At 38.3% G+C, this 15,458-nt stretch overlaps 1 protein-coding gene across 9 annotated transcripts in view; it reads left to right on the top strand.

Annotated features, from left to right (window-relative positions):
* The window catches only part of Efcab7 (EF-hand calcium binding domain 7), a 51,596-nt gene that overhangs the window by 1,808 nt on the left and 34,330 nt on the right, over window positions 1-15,458 (top strand). For 6 of the 9 annotated variants that reach the window (XM_085839167.1, XM_085839166.1, XM_021159712.3 and 3 more), the window contains 5 exons: window positions 219-406; window positions 10,862-11,073; window positions 12,021-12,107; window positions 14,302-14,497; window positions 14,920-15,038. In XM_085839167.1, the coding sequence (XP_085695293.1) occupies window positions 219-406; window positions 10,862-11,073; window positions 12,021-12,107; window positions 14,302-14,497; window positions 14,920-15,038 (802 nt within the window). Of the gene's footprint in view, window positions 1-215; window positions 407-10,861; window positions 11,074-12,020; window positions 12,108-14,301; window positions 14,498-14,919; window positions 15,039-15,458 lie in introns of all 9 variants that reach the window. The other 3 variants (XM_021159714.3, XM_029476087.2, XM_085839164.1) reach the window with 1 other exon arrangement.

The raw sequence follows: 15,458 nt of genomic DNA, 5'->3' as shown, positions 1-15,458 counted from the left end.
AAATTATATACAGTATGTATATCTATCTATAATTAGAAATCAGTTATTAAGGATTTATTCTACTTAACATTTAAGTTCATAGAGATGTTATAATATTTATCTTTTTAATTCTATACATACAAACTTTAATACCCTAGTACTCCACCCCATGGTGGCACATTTGCATTTTAGGTGATTTACATCGACTAAAGTAAAAAAATTTCATTCTTTTCTAGCAGAATGGCCAGCAACCCTGGATGTGATGCAGCTTTGGGTACTCAGAACCCACTGCTTTCAGGGAGTCCTCGCACGAAGAAATTCCCACTAACTGAAGAGGAGGTGTTTTATATGAACTGTAGAGCCGCCTACTTAACTATCTTCAAAAGCAGCTTGGAAAACATTATTTCTAAAGATCAACTTTACCTAGGTAAATTTTTTGAAGTTGAACATTTTCTCTTATTTATTAAAGTTAATAGAATGAAAAGTTTGAATTAAAATTACATCATCAAATCATTCTAATTTCACAATGAAACAAGCAAAAGAATTTTAAGAAACAATAGCTGTTTATCTTCCAAATTTTATACATATCTCTCATCTATTTACACACACATATACACAGAGAGAGGATTGTGTATTCAAATTTTCCATCAGTTACTGCTTATGAGTTGGTATTGTTGCTGTTTTTTCAATTGAATTATTTCCCTTATTTTATTACTTTAAAAAATTTAAATTCTCTTTCCTCCTCTCCTCCCCAGTTTTTCCCTCTCACCTGCCCTTCCCTCTTCACCCACCCCCTCCTCCCTTTCTCCCTAGAAAAGGGGAGGCCTCCCATGGACATCAACCAACCCTGGCATATCAAGCCACAGCAAGACTGGGTGCATCCTCTTTCACTGAGGCCAGACAAAGCAGCCCAGTTAGGGGAAAGGGATCCAAAGGCAGACAGTGTAGTCACATACAGCCCCCACTTCAACTTTAGGGTCCCACATGAAGACCTAGCTGCACATCTGCTACATATGTGTAGAGGGCCTGGGTCCGGCCTGTTCATGCTCTCTGGTGCTTCAGTCTCCATGATCCCCCATCGGCCCAGGTCAGCTGACTCTGTAGGTTTTCTTGTGGTGTCTTTGACCCCTCTATCTCCCTCAATCCTTCATCCCTCTTCACAGGATTCTCCAAGCTCCATTCAGTGTTGGGCTGTAGGTCTCTGTATCAACTTCCAACAGTTGCTGGGTGAAGCCCCTCTGACGATGTTAATGCTAGGCTCCTGCCTGCAAGTATAGCAGACTAGCATCAGTAGTGTCGGGGTGGGCTCCCTCTCGTGGCATGAGTCTCAAGCTGGGCCAGTCACTTGGTTGACTCTTCCCTCAAATTCTGCTTCATCACCTACCCCTGCACATCCTGTAGGCAGGACAAATTGTGGGTTTAAGGTTTTGTGGCTGGGTTGGTGTCTTATCCTTCACTGGAATTCTTGCCTGGGAACAGGAGATGATCATGATTCCAGCTCCATATATCCCCCATTGCTAGGAGTCTTAGCTAGGGTTGCCCTCACAGATTCCTAGGAGTTTCCATTGTCCTAGGTTTCTAGCTCATCCCAGAGATGCCTCCCCCAGTGCAGTTGTCTGCCCTAATACTCTCTCCTGTCTTCCCCCCACCTCATCCCTTCTGTTTCCATCCCCATCTCCTCCTCCATCCAGTCTCCTCCTTTCACCACCACCAGTGTCTAATCTGTTTCCCCTTCTCAGTGAGATTCAAGCTTGCACCCTTAGGCTCTCCTTGTTTCTTAGCTTCTTTGGGTCTGTGGTCTGTAGCATGGTTATCCTGTACTTTATAACTAATATCCACTTAAACATGAGTACCTACCATATTTGCCTTTCTGGGTCTGAGTTACCTCACTCAGGATGATCTTTTCTAGTTCCATTAGCCTGAAGATTTCTTGATGTCACTGTTTTTAATGGCTGAATAATACAACATTGTGTAAATGTACCACATTCTCTTTATCCATTCTTCAGTTGAGGGACATCTAGGTTGTTTCCAGTTTCTGACTATTATGAAAAAAGCTGCTAAAAACATAGTTGTGCAGGTGTCCTTGTGGTATGATGGAGCTTCTTTTGGATATATGCCCAGGAATGGTATAGCTAGGTCTTGAGGTAGATCTTTTCAGTTTTCTGAGAAACTGCCAAATTGATTTCCAAAGTGGTTGTAGAAGTTTTCACTCCCACCAGCAATGGAGGAGTGTTTCCCTTGCTCCACATCCTCTTCAACATGTGCTGGAATCTCAGAGTTGTTTTGATTTGCATTTCCTTGATGACTAAAGATGTTCAACATTTCTTTTAAGGATTCCGTGGCCATTAAAGATTGCTTTTTTGAGAATTCTGTTTATAGCTGTACCCCATTTTTAATTGTGTTATTTGGTTCATTGATGCCTAGTTTCTTGAGTCCTTTATGCATTTTTGATATCAGCCCTTTGTCAAATATGAAGTTGGTGAAAACCTTTTCCCATCTGTAGGCTGCTTTTTTGTCCTTTTGACAGGGTTTTTAGCCTTACAGAAGCTTCTCAGTTTCCTGAGGTTTCATTTATTAATTGTGGAGCTTAGTGTCTGAGCTATTGGTGCTTTATTCAGGAAATTTTCTGTGCTAGTGCCTTCAAAGCTATTCTCCACGTCTCTTCTATCAGGATTAGTGTTTCCAGTTTTATGTTGAGGTCTTTGATCTGCTGAGACCTGAGTTTTGTGCAGGATGATAGATATAGATCTATTTGCATTCTTTTACATGCAGACATTCAGTTAGACCAGCACCATTTGTTGAAGATGTTTTCTTTTTTCCACTGTATAGTTTTGGCTTCTTTGTCAAAAATCAAGAGTCCTTAGGTATGTGGATTTGCTTCTGGTTCTTCAATTCAATCCCATTGATTAACTTTTCTGTTTCTGTACCAATACCATGCAGTATTTTTTTACTGTTTCTCTGGGGTAGAGCTTGAAATCAGGGATGGTGATACCTCCAGAAGTTCTTTATTGAACAGGATTGTTTTAGCTATCCTGGAGTTTTTTTTTTTTTTTTTTTTTCTATATAAAGTTGAGCATTGTTCTTTCAAAGTCTGTAAAGAATTGTGTTGGGAGCTGGAGAGATGACTCAGCAGGTAAGAGCACTGACTGCTCTTACAGAGGTCTTGAGTTCAATTCCCAGCAAACACATGGTAGCTCACAACCATCTGCAATAAAATTTGATGCCCTCTTCTTGAGTGTCTAAAGACAGCCACAGTATACTAATATAAATAATAAATAAATAAATTTTTAAAAAAGAATTGTGTTGGAATTTTGATGGGAATTCTGTTGAATATGTAGATTGCTTTTGGTAGGATGGCTATTTTACTATGTTAATCCTGATCCATGAGCATGGGAGATCTTTCCATCTTCTGTTATCTTCTTTAATTTCTTTCTTCAAAGATGTGAAACTCTTGTCATACAGGTCTTTCACTTGCTTGGTTACAGTTACACCAAGATATTTTATATTATTTGTGGCTGTTGTGAGGGATATTGCTGCCTTAATTTCAGTCTCAGCCTGTTTATCATTTGTATAAAGGAAGGCTACTGATTTTTTTTTTAAGTTAATTTTGTATCCAGTCATTTTGCTGAAGGTGTTTATCGATTGTAGGAGTTCACTGGTAGAATTTTTGGAGTCACTTATGTGTACTATCATATCATCCATGAATAGCAATACTTTGACTTCTTTGTCTCCAACTTGTATTCCCCTTGATTTCTTTTTGTTGTTTTATTGCTCTAGCTAAAACTTCAAGTACTATATTGAGTAGATATGCAGTTATGTTTTGTTCCCAACTTTAGTGTAATTGCTTCAAGTTTCTCTCCTGTTAATTTGATGTTGGCTATTGGTTTGCTGTATATTGCTTTTATTGTGTTTAGATATGTGCCTTGTATTCTCTTATCTTTCCAAGACTTTTTTTTTTCTCTCTTTTAAAAAAAATTTTTTTAATTTAATCTTTTTTTTTTTTTTTACAGTCCAGACTTTATCTCCCTCCCAGCCCACCCTCTGACTCCTGCTCCCTGTCTCTACAAGGATGTCCCCATACCCCTCACTCCCACCCCACCAGATCTCCCCACTCCCTGGGGCCTTCAGTCTTAGGTGCATCTTCTCTGATTGAGGGTTAGGTGCATCTTCTCTGATTGAATCCATACCCAGCAGTCATTTGCTGTATATGTGTTGAGGGCCTCATATCAGCTGGTGTATGCTGCCTGGTTGGTGGCTCAGTATCTGAGAGATCTTGGGGTTCCAGGTTAGTTGAGTCTGCTAGTCTTATAGGGTCATCCTTCTCAGCTTCTTCCAGTTTTTCCCTAATTTAACTATGGGAGTCAGCAGCTTCTGTCCATTGGTTGGGTATAAATATCTGCATCTGACATTTTCAGCTGCTTATTGGGTCTTTCAGAGGGCAGTCATGATAGGCCCCTTTTTGTGAGCACTCCATAGCCTCAGTAATAGTGTGAGGCCTTGGACCCTCCTCTTGAACTGGATCCCAATTTGGGCCTGTCGCTGGACCTCCCTTTCCTCAGGCTCTTCTCCATTTTTGTCCCTGCAGTTCTTTCAGACAGGAACTCTGGGTCAGAGTTTTTGACTGGGATGGCAACCCTATCCCTCCACTTGATGCCCCGTCTTTCTACTGGAGGTGGGCTCTACAAATTTCCTCTTCCTACTGTAGGGCCTCCCTTTGAGTCCTGAGACCCTCTCACCTTCCAGGTCTCTGGTACATTCTAGAGGGTCCCCCCACACCTCCTACCTCCCAAGGTTGATTGTTTCTATTCTTTCTGCTGACCCTCAGGGCCTCAGTTCTGTTTCCCCTACCCAATACTTGATCATGTTCCCTCTTCCCCCCCCCCCCTCTCCCCTTTCCCAACCAGGTCCCTCCCTCCCTCCTCCCTCCTGTGATTGCTTTCTTCTCCCTCCCAAGTTGGAGAGAGGAATCCTCACTTGGGCCCTTGAGCTTATTAACCTTCTTGAATTCTGTTAATTGTATTCTGGGTATTCTGTACCTTTTGGCTAATATCCACTTATTAGTGAGTAAATACCATGCATGTCCTTTTGTCTGAGTTACCTCACTCAGGATGATATTTTCTAGTTCTATCCGTTTGCCTGCAAAAGTCAGGGTATCCTCATTCTTAATAGCTGAGTAGTATTCCATTGTGTAAATGAACCACATTTTTTGTATCCATTCTTCTCCCATGGGACATCTAGCTTGTTTCCAGCTTCTGGCTATCACAAATAAGGCTGCTATGAACATAGTGGAACATGGGACCCTGTGGCATGGTGGGACATTTTTTGTGACCCAGTATATGGTCAATTTGGAGAAGGTATATATTTTGGTGTTTGGGTAAAATGTTCTATTGATATCTGTTAGGTCTATTTAAGTCATAATATCTGTTAGTTCCATTATTTTACATTACTTAGTTTCTATCTGGATGACCTGTCCATTGGTGAAAGCACAGTGTTGAAGTCTCCTACTATTGATATGTGTGGTTCAGTGTGTGATTTCAGCTTTAGTTATGTTTCTCTTATGAATGTGGGTGCCCTTGCATTTGCAGCATAGATATTTATTTAGAATTGAGACATCATCTTGGTGGACTTTCCCTTGATTAGTATGAAGTGTCCTTCTCCATCTCTTTTGATTAATTTTGGTTGGAAGTCTATTTTATTAGATAATTGGCTATTCCAGCTTGCTTCTTGGGTCTGTTTGCTTGGAAATCTTTTCCAGCCCTTTACCGTAAGGTCTGTCTTGGATGTTGAGGCATGCGTGTGCTTGTGTGTGTGTGTGTGTGTGTGTGTGTGTGTGTGTGTGTGAGTGTGATTATGCAGCATAATGATAGATCCTGTTTTCACATCCATTCTGATAGACTGTGTCTTTATTGGGGAATTGAGTCTATTGATATTGAGAGATATTAAAGACCAATGACTGCTAATTCTTGTTTTGATGTTGTTGTTGGTAGTGTGTGTGCTTCCCTTCTTTTGGGGGGTGGTGCCATATTGCCCTGGTTCTTGTTACTTTTGTTCTTATGTTGGCCTTTAGCCATCGGTTGTTGCTGGTGCTGGCAGGTTTCTAGGAATGCAGGCAGAGTTGTGGCCTGAAAAATGGAACATAGGGAACAGGGTGCAGCTCACTGCTGCTGGGCGTGCCCCAGAGGGACCTGGCAGGTAGGGGTTGAGGGGTTGAGGGGGTCTTACCTCATTGTCAGTGGGGCCAGCAGGCCTCAGAGAATGCCTGCAAAGCTGTGGGCTGGAAAATGGAAGTGGGGAGCAGGGTGGGGGACCAGGTAGGCATACCTGTTGGTGTGGTGGTTTTTATTTATAATAATAAAATAAAAACATTTCTGTCATTTGTCTTACTAGTCTGATTTTTTTAAAGACTATTTTTAAACTGATTTATTTCTTTTGTTTTATGTATCAGTGTTTTCCCTGCATGAACATGCATATCCCTTGGAGTAACAGACAGTTGTGAGTTGCCTTGTAGGTACTGGGAATTGAACCCAAGTCCTCTGAAAAGGCAGCCAGTACTCAACCATTGAGCCACTTCTCCAGCACCCACTAGTCTGAATTTTGACCTACATTAAAGAAAAGCTAACAAATATGCTAAACTTGAATCTAATGACTGTAAAAAAAATAACTAGAGATGAATGAAGTTTCAGAAGAGAATTAAGAGTTAGGAAGTTTCATTTCTTATTCTACCTATTATCATATTTAAAAATTTTTTTGGTTGCAAAAGTCTTCCAGATCACTGAGTTTGAGCCTTACAAGGCTAGGCTGTCAGATGACTTGGAGGTCTGGATGCTGGTAGTGTTTGCTCAGGAGCAAGTGGTGAATGATGACAGAAGGGCATGCAGATGACTCTTGGCAGTTTTACCAAGGCTAACATGAGCAGAGGGCACAGAATTCTTTGCCTTCTTTAGAAGTAATTTCCTTAAACTAAAATTCTGCCATGTTTCTGCAGAAATGTCTTAAGTTTTTATGTATATGATCTTTCTGAGAAAATTAATTTGGAGGAATGATTAAAAATTGATAAGATTAGCATATATTGCTATCTAAATAAGAGATTTATTAAATAGTTTTAAAACAAATGTGCATAATGTAAGCCATTTTTAAAATATGCATAATTTTACTTTGACTTATATAATATTAAAATTAGCAAAGTTCCATCTTGAATTTTAAATATTTGTATTTAGTTGGCATATATTAAACAGTATAGGCAGAGATCCAGTTAATTAAAACTCCAATTTGCTGCTGTTGCTAAAATACCTGAGCTCTTTTTCTTTTGAAAATAGACAATAAATTTGTTAAGTTGAAAACTTTTAGTACAGCTTGCTTTGGTATAGTACTTGAATTGTTAATCAATTAATATGTGTTAATAACATACTGCAGGTCCTGTGAAATTACCTGGGTAGAAAACACAGTTATAGCATCTCCAGTGCTACCTGTGGTTTTGGTTTAAAGTGGAATGTTCTTTGTTGAACTGTTGGGCTAGAGATAGTGTTCACAAAAGGGTAATGTGTGTTAGGACGTGTCTTTCTTACTGCTCTTTTTCCTGTATACTTCTGCCCTTAGCCCTTAACATATATGGTCTGACATTTCCATTCAGAGTCAGACCCAGTAGCACAATGCAGTACAGATACATGGAAAAGCTTAAGTAAACTGTAAACCAAAGATCAATATATAGATGTCAGTCTTTAAACATCTATAGTTAGTTACAACTTATCAGATGTAGAGATAGCTACTTCTAAGAACATATTTTGGCTTTATTTTGAGACAATTATTTTTAAATTAATAGTTTTTAAAGCTAGCGCTCAAGCTTAGTGTAGGAACATTTGCACAAGTCCAGAGTCTAATCCTCAGCATTTCAGAAATCAGTGCCTGGAAGACTCTTTTGTGGTAACTATCGTAGCTAGGCATGAGGTGCAGCTCATCATGCCAGCAGCCCTCAGGAAGCTGAAGCAGGAGGATTATCTTAAGTTTGAGGCCAGCCTGGGCTATAGTAGAGGTTCTAAGCAGGAGGACGTGAGGTGATGACCTGGGGTGGGGAAACGACACAGCATGAACAAGGACGACATGGAACAAATTTCCTTTGTTACTGGAGATAGCAGCGAGTGTGTTTGCAGAGGTCCTATTTCTGAGAGTTGTAAGATGGTTTTTCTAAGTCTTGACCAAAATAATTTCCTTCTCCAGCAGATTTTCAGCCTTCAAATTACCATTTCATTTAGGTTGTTGATTATTGCCCATTCTAGTTGGTAAAGTTGACTGGGGATGGATTCCTAAATGTATGTGACATTTCTCTAATTCTGTTGGCAGATGAATTATGGATTTTTTGTTTACATACTGGCAAATACTTATTCTTTATTCCTAGGGCAGCATAATAATCAAGGATTTTTGTCTGTATCCAAAATGTGAAAAAAAAGTACAATGCTATCCATTTCCATAAAGGTCTTCTAAGTAGATAGATGATGGCAGGCACTACAATGAAAACTGCTGTGTGCAGGACCATGACATAACTCAGTGGCTAAGGGTACTGTCAAACTTGACAACTGGCGCTGCATCCCTGGGACCCACAGAGTGGACAGAGAAAACAAATTACACGCACGTACATGCACACACCCCACAAGCACAATAAATGATATTAAAAGATTGAATCTGCTGCTGTGATTCTTGTTTCCCTCCTGGTGTGTTTTAGTCGCCTAAGTGCAGTGCATTGACACAAACTGGAGGATGGGAAAGTGTCTTTTTCAAAGTGTTTTTTCAAACAGAAGTCATCGCTATAAGTAGCAGTATTACACTTAACATGTAGACTTTACGTGGGCCAGAGAAACAGCTCAATGGGTAGAGGTGCTTGCCACAAAGCTTGAGGACTTGAGTTCAGTCCCAAGAACCCACATGGGGGAAGGATAGAACCAATTACCAGTTGTCATCTGAACTCCAACTTTCTGCTGTGGTATGTGCATGTATAGACACAGATACTACTACTACTACTAATAATAATAATAAGAAGAAGAAGAAACAATGACAATAACTGCAATAATAAATACATAAGATGCAATATATTTTTAAAAATGTAGAATTTGCAGTTATATCACAGAACTTTGGACCCAAAAATGTTTTGTTTCTCTGGAAAACAAAATCACCCTATATATTATTTGATACAATGAGTGCCCAGTAATTGACTCAAAGGTTTGTATTTATTATGTTGCTGTAGTTTCTATTTCTTTATGGGTATGTCTCTGAATTGCCTTGTATTTACTAAACTGCATTAGATTAAAATTTAGATAATCATTTTAATGTTGATTTATGATTCACATATATATTCCTACCCAAAATAGAAATGTTTTATAAGAAAAGTTGGTAACACAATTCAAAACACATATAGCTTTACAAATTTAATGATTTTTCCCTTATGGTGGTTCAGAAACTCATTACTTCATTATAGACAGTTATAAAAGTAATATGTAGAAGTTTATTCACAAATCATTACATCTCTTGTATTTAACTGAACAAGGTATCTATAATTGTGTTTAGTGTTGTGTGACATATGTAAATGCACAGATTCTTTCAGAGGTTGTAACTCTTACAGATAAAAAGATACAGGTAGAAATGAAATCCATATGATGGTTGTGTCTCTGTGATACTCTGTCCAAGTGTGAGCAGCTTTCCTTGGTTTCTAACAGTCATAATTACAAGTGGATGCTTCCTAAAATTACTGCGTTTATTAAGTATGTTTATGTGTGTGTGCATGTGTGCACATATGCTCATGCTTCCCTGAGTGGTGCTTCTTTGTGCATACATGCACATGCCAAAGCTTACAGAGGTCAGAGAACAATTTGTGGGAGTTGGTTCTTCCCACTGTGTGGATCCTAGAGGGAGAACTAAGGTTTTCAGCCTGGTGACAAGTCCCTTCATCTACTGTGCCATCTCACTAGCCCTAGCTGATCAAGACTTTAAAATTAAGGCCTAAGGCAATACTGTATTCCTTAGTAAGTACAGATCATTGTCAACCAAGAACAGTGAGAAATTTGCTACTATAGACTTGGTCTGCTTAAACTTTGTTAATCTACGGCAAAAGAATTATTGCTTTGGGCTCACAGTGAGCTTGTCGAAAGATAAATGAGAATTGTTTAGTGAGATATAAATTTCAAAAAAGGAACACATAATCTGTAATCCTGTTGTAATTTCCTCTCATGTAATGCTTTCAATCTGATTTTGAAAAATATCCTTTTGTGGCGATTGTTTTTAGAAAATGTGTAACTTGTAGCTATGAGGAAATTTTTTTCCTAAGTAGAAAAACTTTGTCTTAAGGGGTATAAAAAGGGTTAAGAGAAACAAAACAAAACAAAAGAAACAAAAACAACACTGGAGCCTGCCTTTGCTTTATTCTCTCTCTCTCTCTCTCTCTCTCTCTCTCTCTCTCTCTCTCTCTCTCTCTCTCTGTTGGTCCCCGCCCCTTTTCTCTCTAATCACTGGCTGCCATAGTCAGCAGCCCCGATTGATCTTGCTGTCAGGATCAACCCCTGTCAGCCCTGGTCAGCTGCTATAAGCACTGACCTCAATTGTTGATGCCACACCTTGCTGCCTGACTCAGTTTACCCTGTGGCACCATATATATATATATATATATATATATATATATATATATATATGCCTACCAGCTAAAGAGTGGCGCTATTCTACACTATATATATATATTAGAGAATGAAGCATACATTGAATTAACTTTATAATCAACACTAATGGTGATGTACTAACATATATTGGACTTGCTTAATAATATATAGGGATTGAAAAAAAAAGAATACTCAAATATCAATTCCAAATGTTATAGTAACTTATACTTTTTTAAATTGGGCAGCTCTTCAACATGCAGGAAGAAATCCATCCCAAAAGACCATTAATAAGTATTGGACTCCTCAAACTGCCAAACTAAATTTTGATGATTTTTGTATAATTTTAAGCAAGGAAAAGCCTACTTCAAAAGCAGAATTGCTAAAATCATTTAAAAAATTAGATGTAAATGATGATGGCGCTATTCTACACTCTGACCTTCATAAATATCTAACAAAGGTAAGACCTGGGAGACTTATGCTGTGTATGTTTGTAAAGCAACTGGAGTCAAGCTTTGGCTACTCAAATCCACATTTAAGTAAGCATTCTCTCAACAGGTGCAATAAGTGGCATGCAGTGTTTATAAAGCATTTGCAATCCTCCGTCAAAAGTGCTTTGTAAATAAAAGAGAAAGTAAAGCATTGAGCCTATGTTTCAGTCTCCTTTATGCCTATGCAATTCTTTACTGCTGAGAACTTGGAAAATCCATAATGAGTCCTTTATGGATTAGTAAAGGAAAATAAGTATAAATATGATTAGAAATAATTTTGTTTCTGTTTTTTTTGTTGTTTTGTTTGTATTTTTATGACAGGTTACTCTGTATAGCCCTGGCTGTTTTGGAACTGGCTTTGTAGACCAGGCTGGCCTTGAACTCAGAGATCCCCCTGCCTCTGCCTTCCTGTGCTTGGATTAAAGGTGTGCACCACCAAGCTTACCATATTTTGTTTTTCGAATACTTTTAGAAGATGTTATTACTTTCCTCAATATCCACTATTATAGAGTCTGTAATATAAATTTTAAAATAGAAATTAAGGATATTTTCACAAAATGTTGTGAAATTTTATTTAATATAATCTCATTATTGCTTAATATAATCCTCATTCTGACTTCCAATGAAATCAGATATTCAAACTTATTTGTAGAAGAGATTAAAGTGTATTTCCAACTGGGAACGGTAACCCATGCCTGTAATCCCAGCACTTAGGAGACAGAGGCCGGCAGATCTCTGTGAGTTCCAGGTCGGCCTGGTCTTTATAGTAAATTTCAGGTCAGTAAGGTATTCATAATGAAACTATCATAAATGAAAAAAATATTTTTATGAATATGTGAATTATTGAATAATACAATCACTGTAAATAACAAAGCATTACTTACTTGTTTTAAAATAAATCTTATTTTACTTTTAGAGAGGTGAGAAGATGACTCAGGAAGAAGTGAATGCTGTTATAAATTTGGCTGATATAAATGCTAATGGAAAGTTTGACTACGTTAAGGTAAATAAGTCCATATCGATATGAACTTGCATACTCTATAGAGAATTACTTTTAATTTTCCTCAATGCTGCTAAGGTATAACTGAGAAAATGATATATATTTATAGTGTATGCAAAGGTGCTTTTGACCTATGCATATTGTGAAACAATTGGACCTCATCCAACAAGCAGCTTGTTATTGTTGTATTCAACCCCAGGCCTCATACATGCTAGACACACATACTAAACATACATGAAGATCAACTCCAGCCCCTAGATGACTGTTATTTTAATAATGGCAAGGGCACAGATGTGTGCTATATACCCATTATACTTTCAATTTATCCTCTTGAATGCCACAGTTATGATCTGATGATATAAAATTAATGTAGGGCAACATCTCGAATCTGAACAGGTAAAATATGAAATGCTCTGAAATCTGATGCCAAACACCATGTGTGAGCACATGTGAAACCTCCAAAAAATACCATGTGTGAGCACATGTGAAACCTCCAAAAAATACCATGTGTGAGCACATGTGAAACCTCCTAAAAATACCATGTGTGAGCACATGTGAAACCTCCAAAAAATACCATGTGTGAGCACATGTGAAACCTCCTAAAAATACCATGTGTGAGCACATGTGAAACCTCCTAAAAATACCATGTGTGAGCACATGTGAAACCTCCTAAAAATACCATGTGTGAGCACATGTGAAACCTCCAAAAAATACCATGTGTGAGCACATGTGAAACTTCCTAAAAATACCATGTGTGAGCACATGTGAAACCTCCTAAAAATACCATGTGTGAGCACATGTGAAACCTCCTAAAAATACCATGTGTGAGCACATGTGAAACCTCCAAAAAATACCATGTGTGAGCACATGTGAAACCTCCTAAAAATACCATGTGTGAGCACATGTGAAACCTCCTAAAAATACCATGTGTGAGCACATGTGAAACCTCCTAAAAATACCATGTGTGAGCACATGTGAAACCTCCTAAAAATACCATGTGTGAGCACATGTGAAACCTCCAAAAAATACCATGTGTGAGCACATGTGAAACCTCCTAAAAATACCATGTGTGAGCACATGTGAAACCTCCTAAAAATACCATGTGTGAGCACATGTGAAACCTCCTAAAAAATACCATGTGTGAGCACATGTGAAACTTCCTAAAAATACCATGTGTGAGCACATGTGAAACTTCCTAAAAATACCATGTGTGAGCACATGTGAAACCTCCAAAAAATACCATGTGTGAGCACATGTGAAACTTCCTAAAAATACCATGTGTGAGCACATGTGAAACCTCCTAAAAATACCATGTGTGAGCACATGTGAAACTTCCTAAAAATACCATGTGTGAGCACATGTGAAACCTCCAAAAAATACCATGTGTGAGCACATGTGAAACTTCCTAAAAATACCATGTGTGAGCACATGTGAAACCTCCTAAAAATACCATGTGTGAGCACATGTGAAACTTCCTAAAAATACCATGTGTGAGCACATGTGAAACCTCCAAAAAATACCATGTGTGAGCACATGTGAAACTTCCTAAAAATACCATGTGTGAGCACATGTGAAACTTCCTAAAAATACCATGTGTGAGCACATGTGAAACCTCCTAAAAATGTTGGCCAAAACTCCCTCTTGGTTATTTGTATAAGCAGCACATGAAACATAAGTGATTTTCTTAAGTAGACTCAGAATCCTCAAGATACCCTACTATATGTCTGCAAAAGCTCCAAAATCATGAGTCATTCAAAGTGCTCTTGGTCCCAGCATTTTGAATAAAGGCCACTCTGCCTGTATGACCAAGTTAAAATGCATATACATGCACATACAGGTATACAAACAAGCATAGAGACTCCCTTCAGAAATGAACCTTTTCTATGGTGGAACACTCATAAAAATTATTTAGAGCAAATGCAAGTCTATGTGTCTTGTAAAAAAAAAAAATCACCTCTCCTGGTGTACCATTCGTTTTGATTCAGAGTGTGACCTCACTGATTGATGGCTATGTTTCACTAGGTCACTTGGGGCTGGGCAGTCTGGTTCAGGAAAATAACCTGAGCACCAAGTAAAGTAAGAAATGTGTTTCAGCACGAGCCTCCTCCTTGCCTACTAATGTGTATTTGCCTCTCTCGCCTTCCAACTATAGGACGGAGCATTTTTTCCACCAGCTGACTTTTTCTGTTTCCTTTAGTTTTGTAAATTATACATGACAACCAGTGAGCAATGTCTCAAGACTACACTAGAAAGACTGGAGGCCGATAGTAAACTGAGGCGTCAACAATTTGGAAGCCAGATGGAAGGATCCCCTGAAAGGGGTCCGTCACCAGCACCAAAACCGTCACCTAGGGTCATAAGAAAAAATGACCAAGAAACACTCTCAAGCAAAGGTATTTACTCTCAATACTAATAATTTCCTGATCAGAAATGTGGATCATAATTCAAACAAAATTGTCCTTTCATCTCAGGTTATCAACAATAAGGTCACTGAGAATCCAAGAATTAGTCACCATTTCTAGACTTTCCTAGCAGTAAAAATCTACTAGAGTAAAATTTTTATTGTGGGATTTTACTTGGCTAGGCTCATTATATTTTATTAAAACTAAAATTTCAGACTAAAAGGTGACATATTGAAATAAAGAATCTTATATTAGTAGCACATAAATTAAGGACCATTAAAGCCTGGTCAGTACGAAACCTCTGATTGCATTTGACTAGGAAGGACAGAGAGTGACATTGGTGCATAGACAGTGTGACACCATGTTTAGAAACACACTGCTTCTGATCACCAAATGACGGTTACTCTTTACAGGTGACACAAGCCATGCCTTACTGTCAACAACTAGAAAGTTCAAAACATCTGTTTCCTTCACAATGACCATGAGTGCTAACAGTAACCAAGACTCAACATTAACTGAGCCAAACTTAAAGGTATAGTACTTAAATGAACAAATACAACTTTCTGAAAAGTATTTGGCTTTAAGATTATTAACAATTATTGAATGTCTACTGGGAACCAATGGAGTTTGTGAACTAATTTCAGTTTTTCTGTAGAATACAGAATTTCTATTTGTAATATTTTAAATTAGATTTTATCCATCTATTTATCTATCTATCTATCTATCTATCTATCTATCTATCTATCTATCTATCTATCTATCTATCTATCCATCCATCTATCCATCCATCCATCTATGGAGGGGGCGAGCAGCATGGGCACTCCATGGTGCATATGTGGAGGTCAGAGGACAGCTTGTGATGGTAGCTCTTACCCTCCACCATGTGGTATCCAGGATGAATTTGGGTTGTGTGTTTTGTCTGTAGACATCTTTGTCTGCTGAGCTATCTTGC

Source organism: Mus caroli, unplaced genomic scaffold (assembly GCF_978045245.1).
Source record: "Mus caroli unplaced genomic scaffold, Mus_caroli_1 scaffold_6, whole genome shotgun sequence".
Taxonomy (NCBI): domain Eukaryota; kingdom Metazoa; phylum Chordata; class Mammalia; order Rodentia; family Muridae; genus Mus; species Mus caroli.
This window is presented reverse-complemented; position numbering and strand designations above follow the sequence as displayed.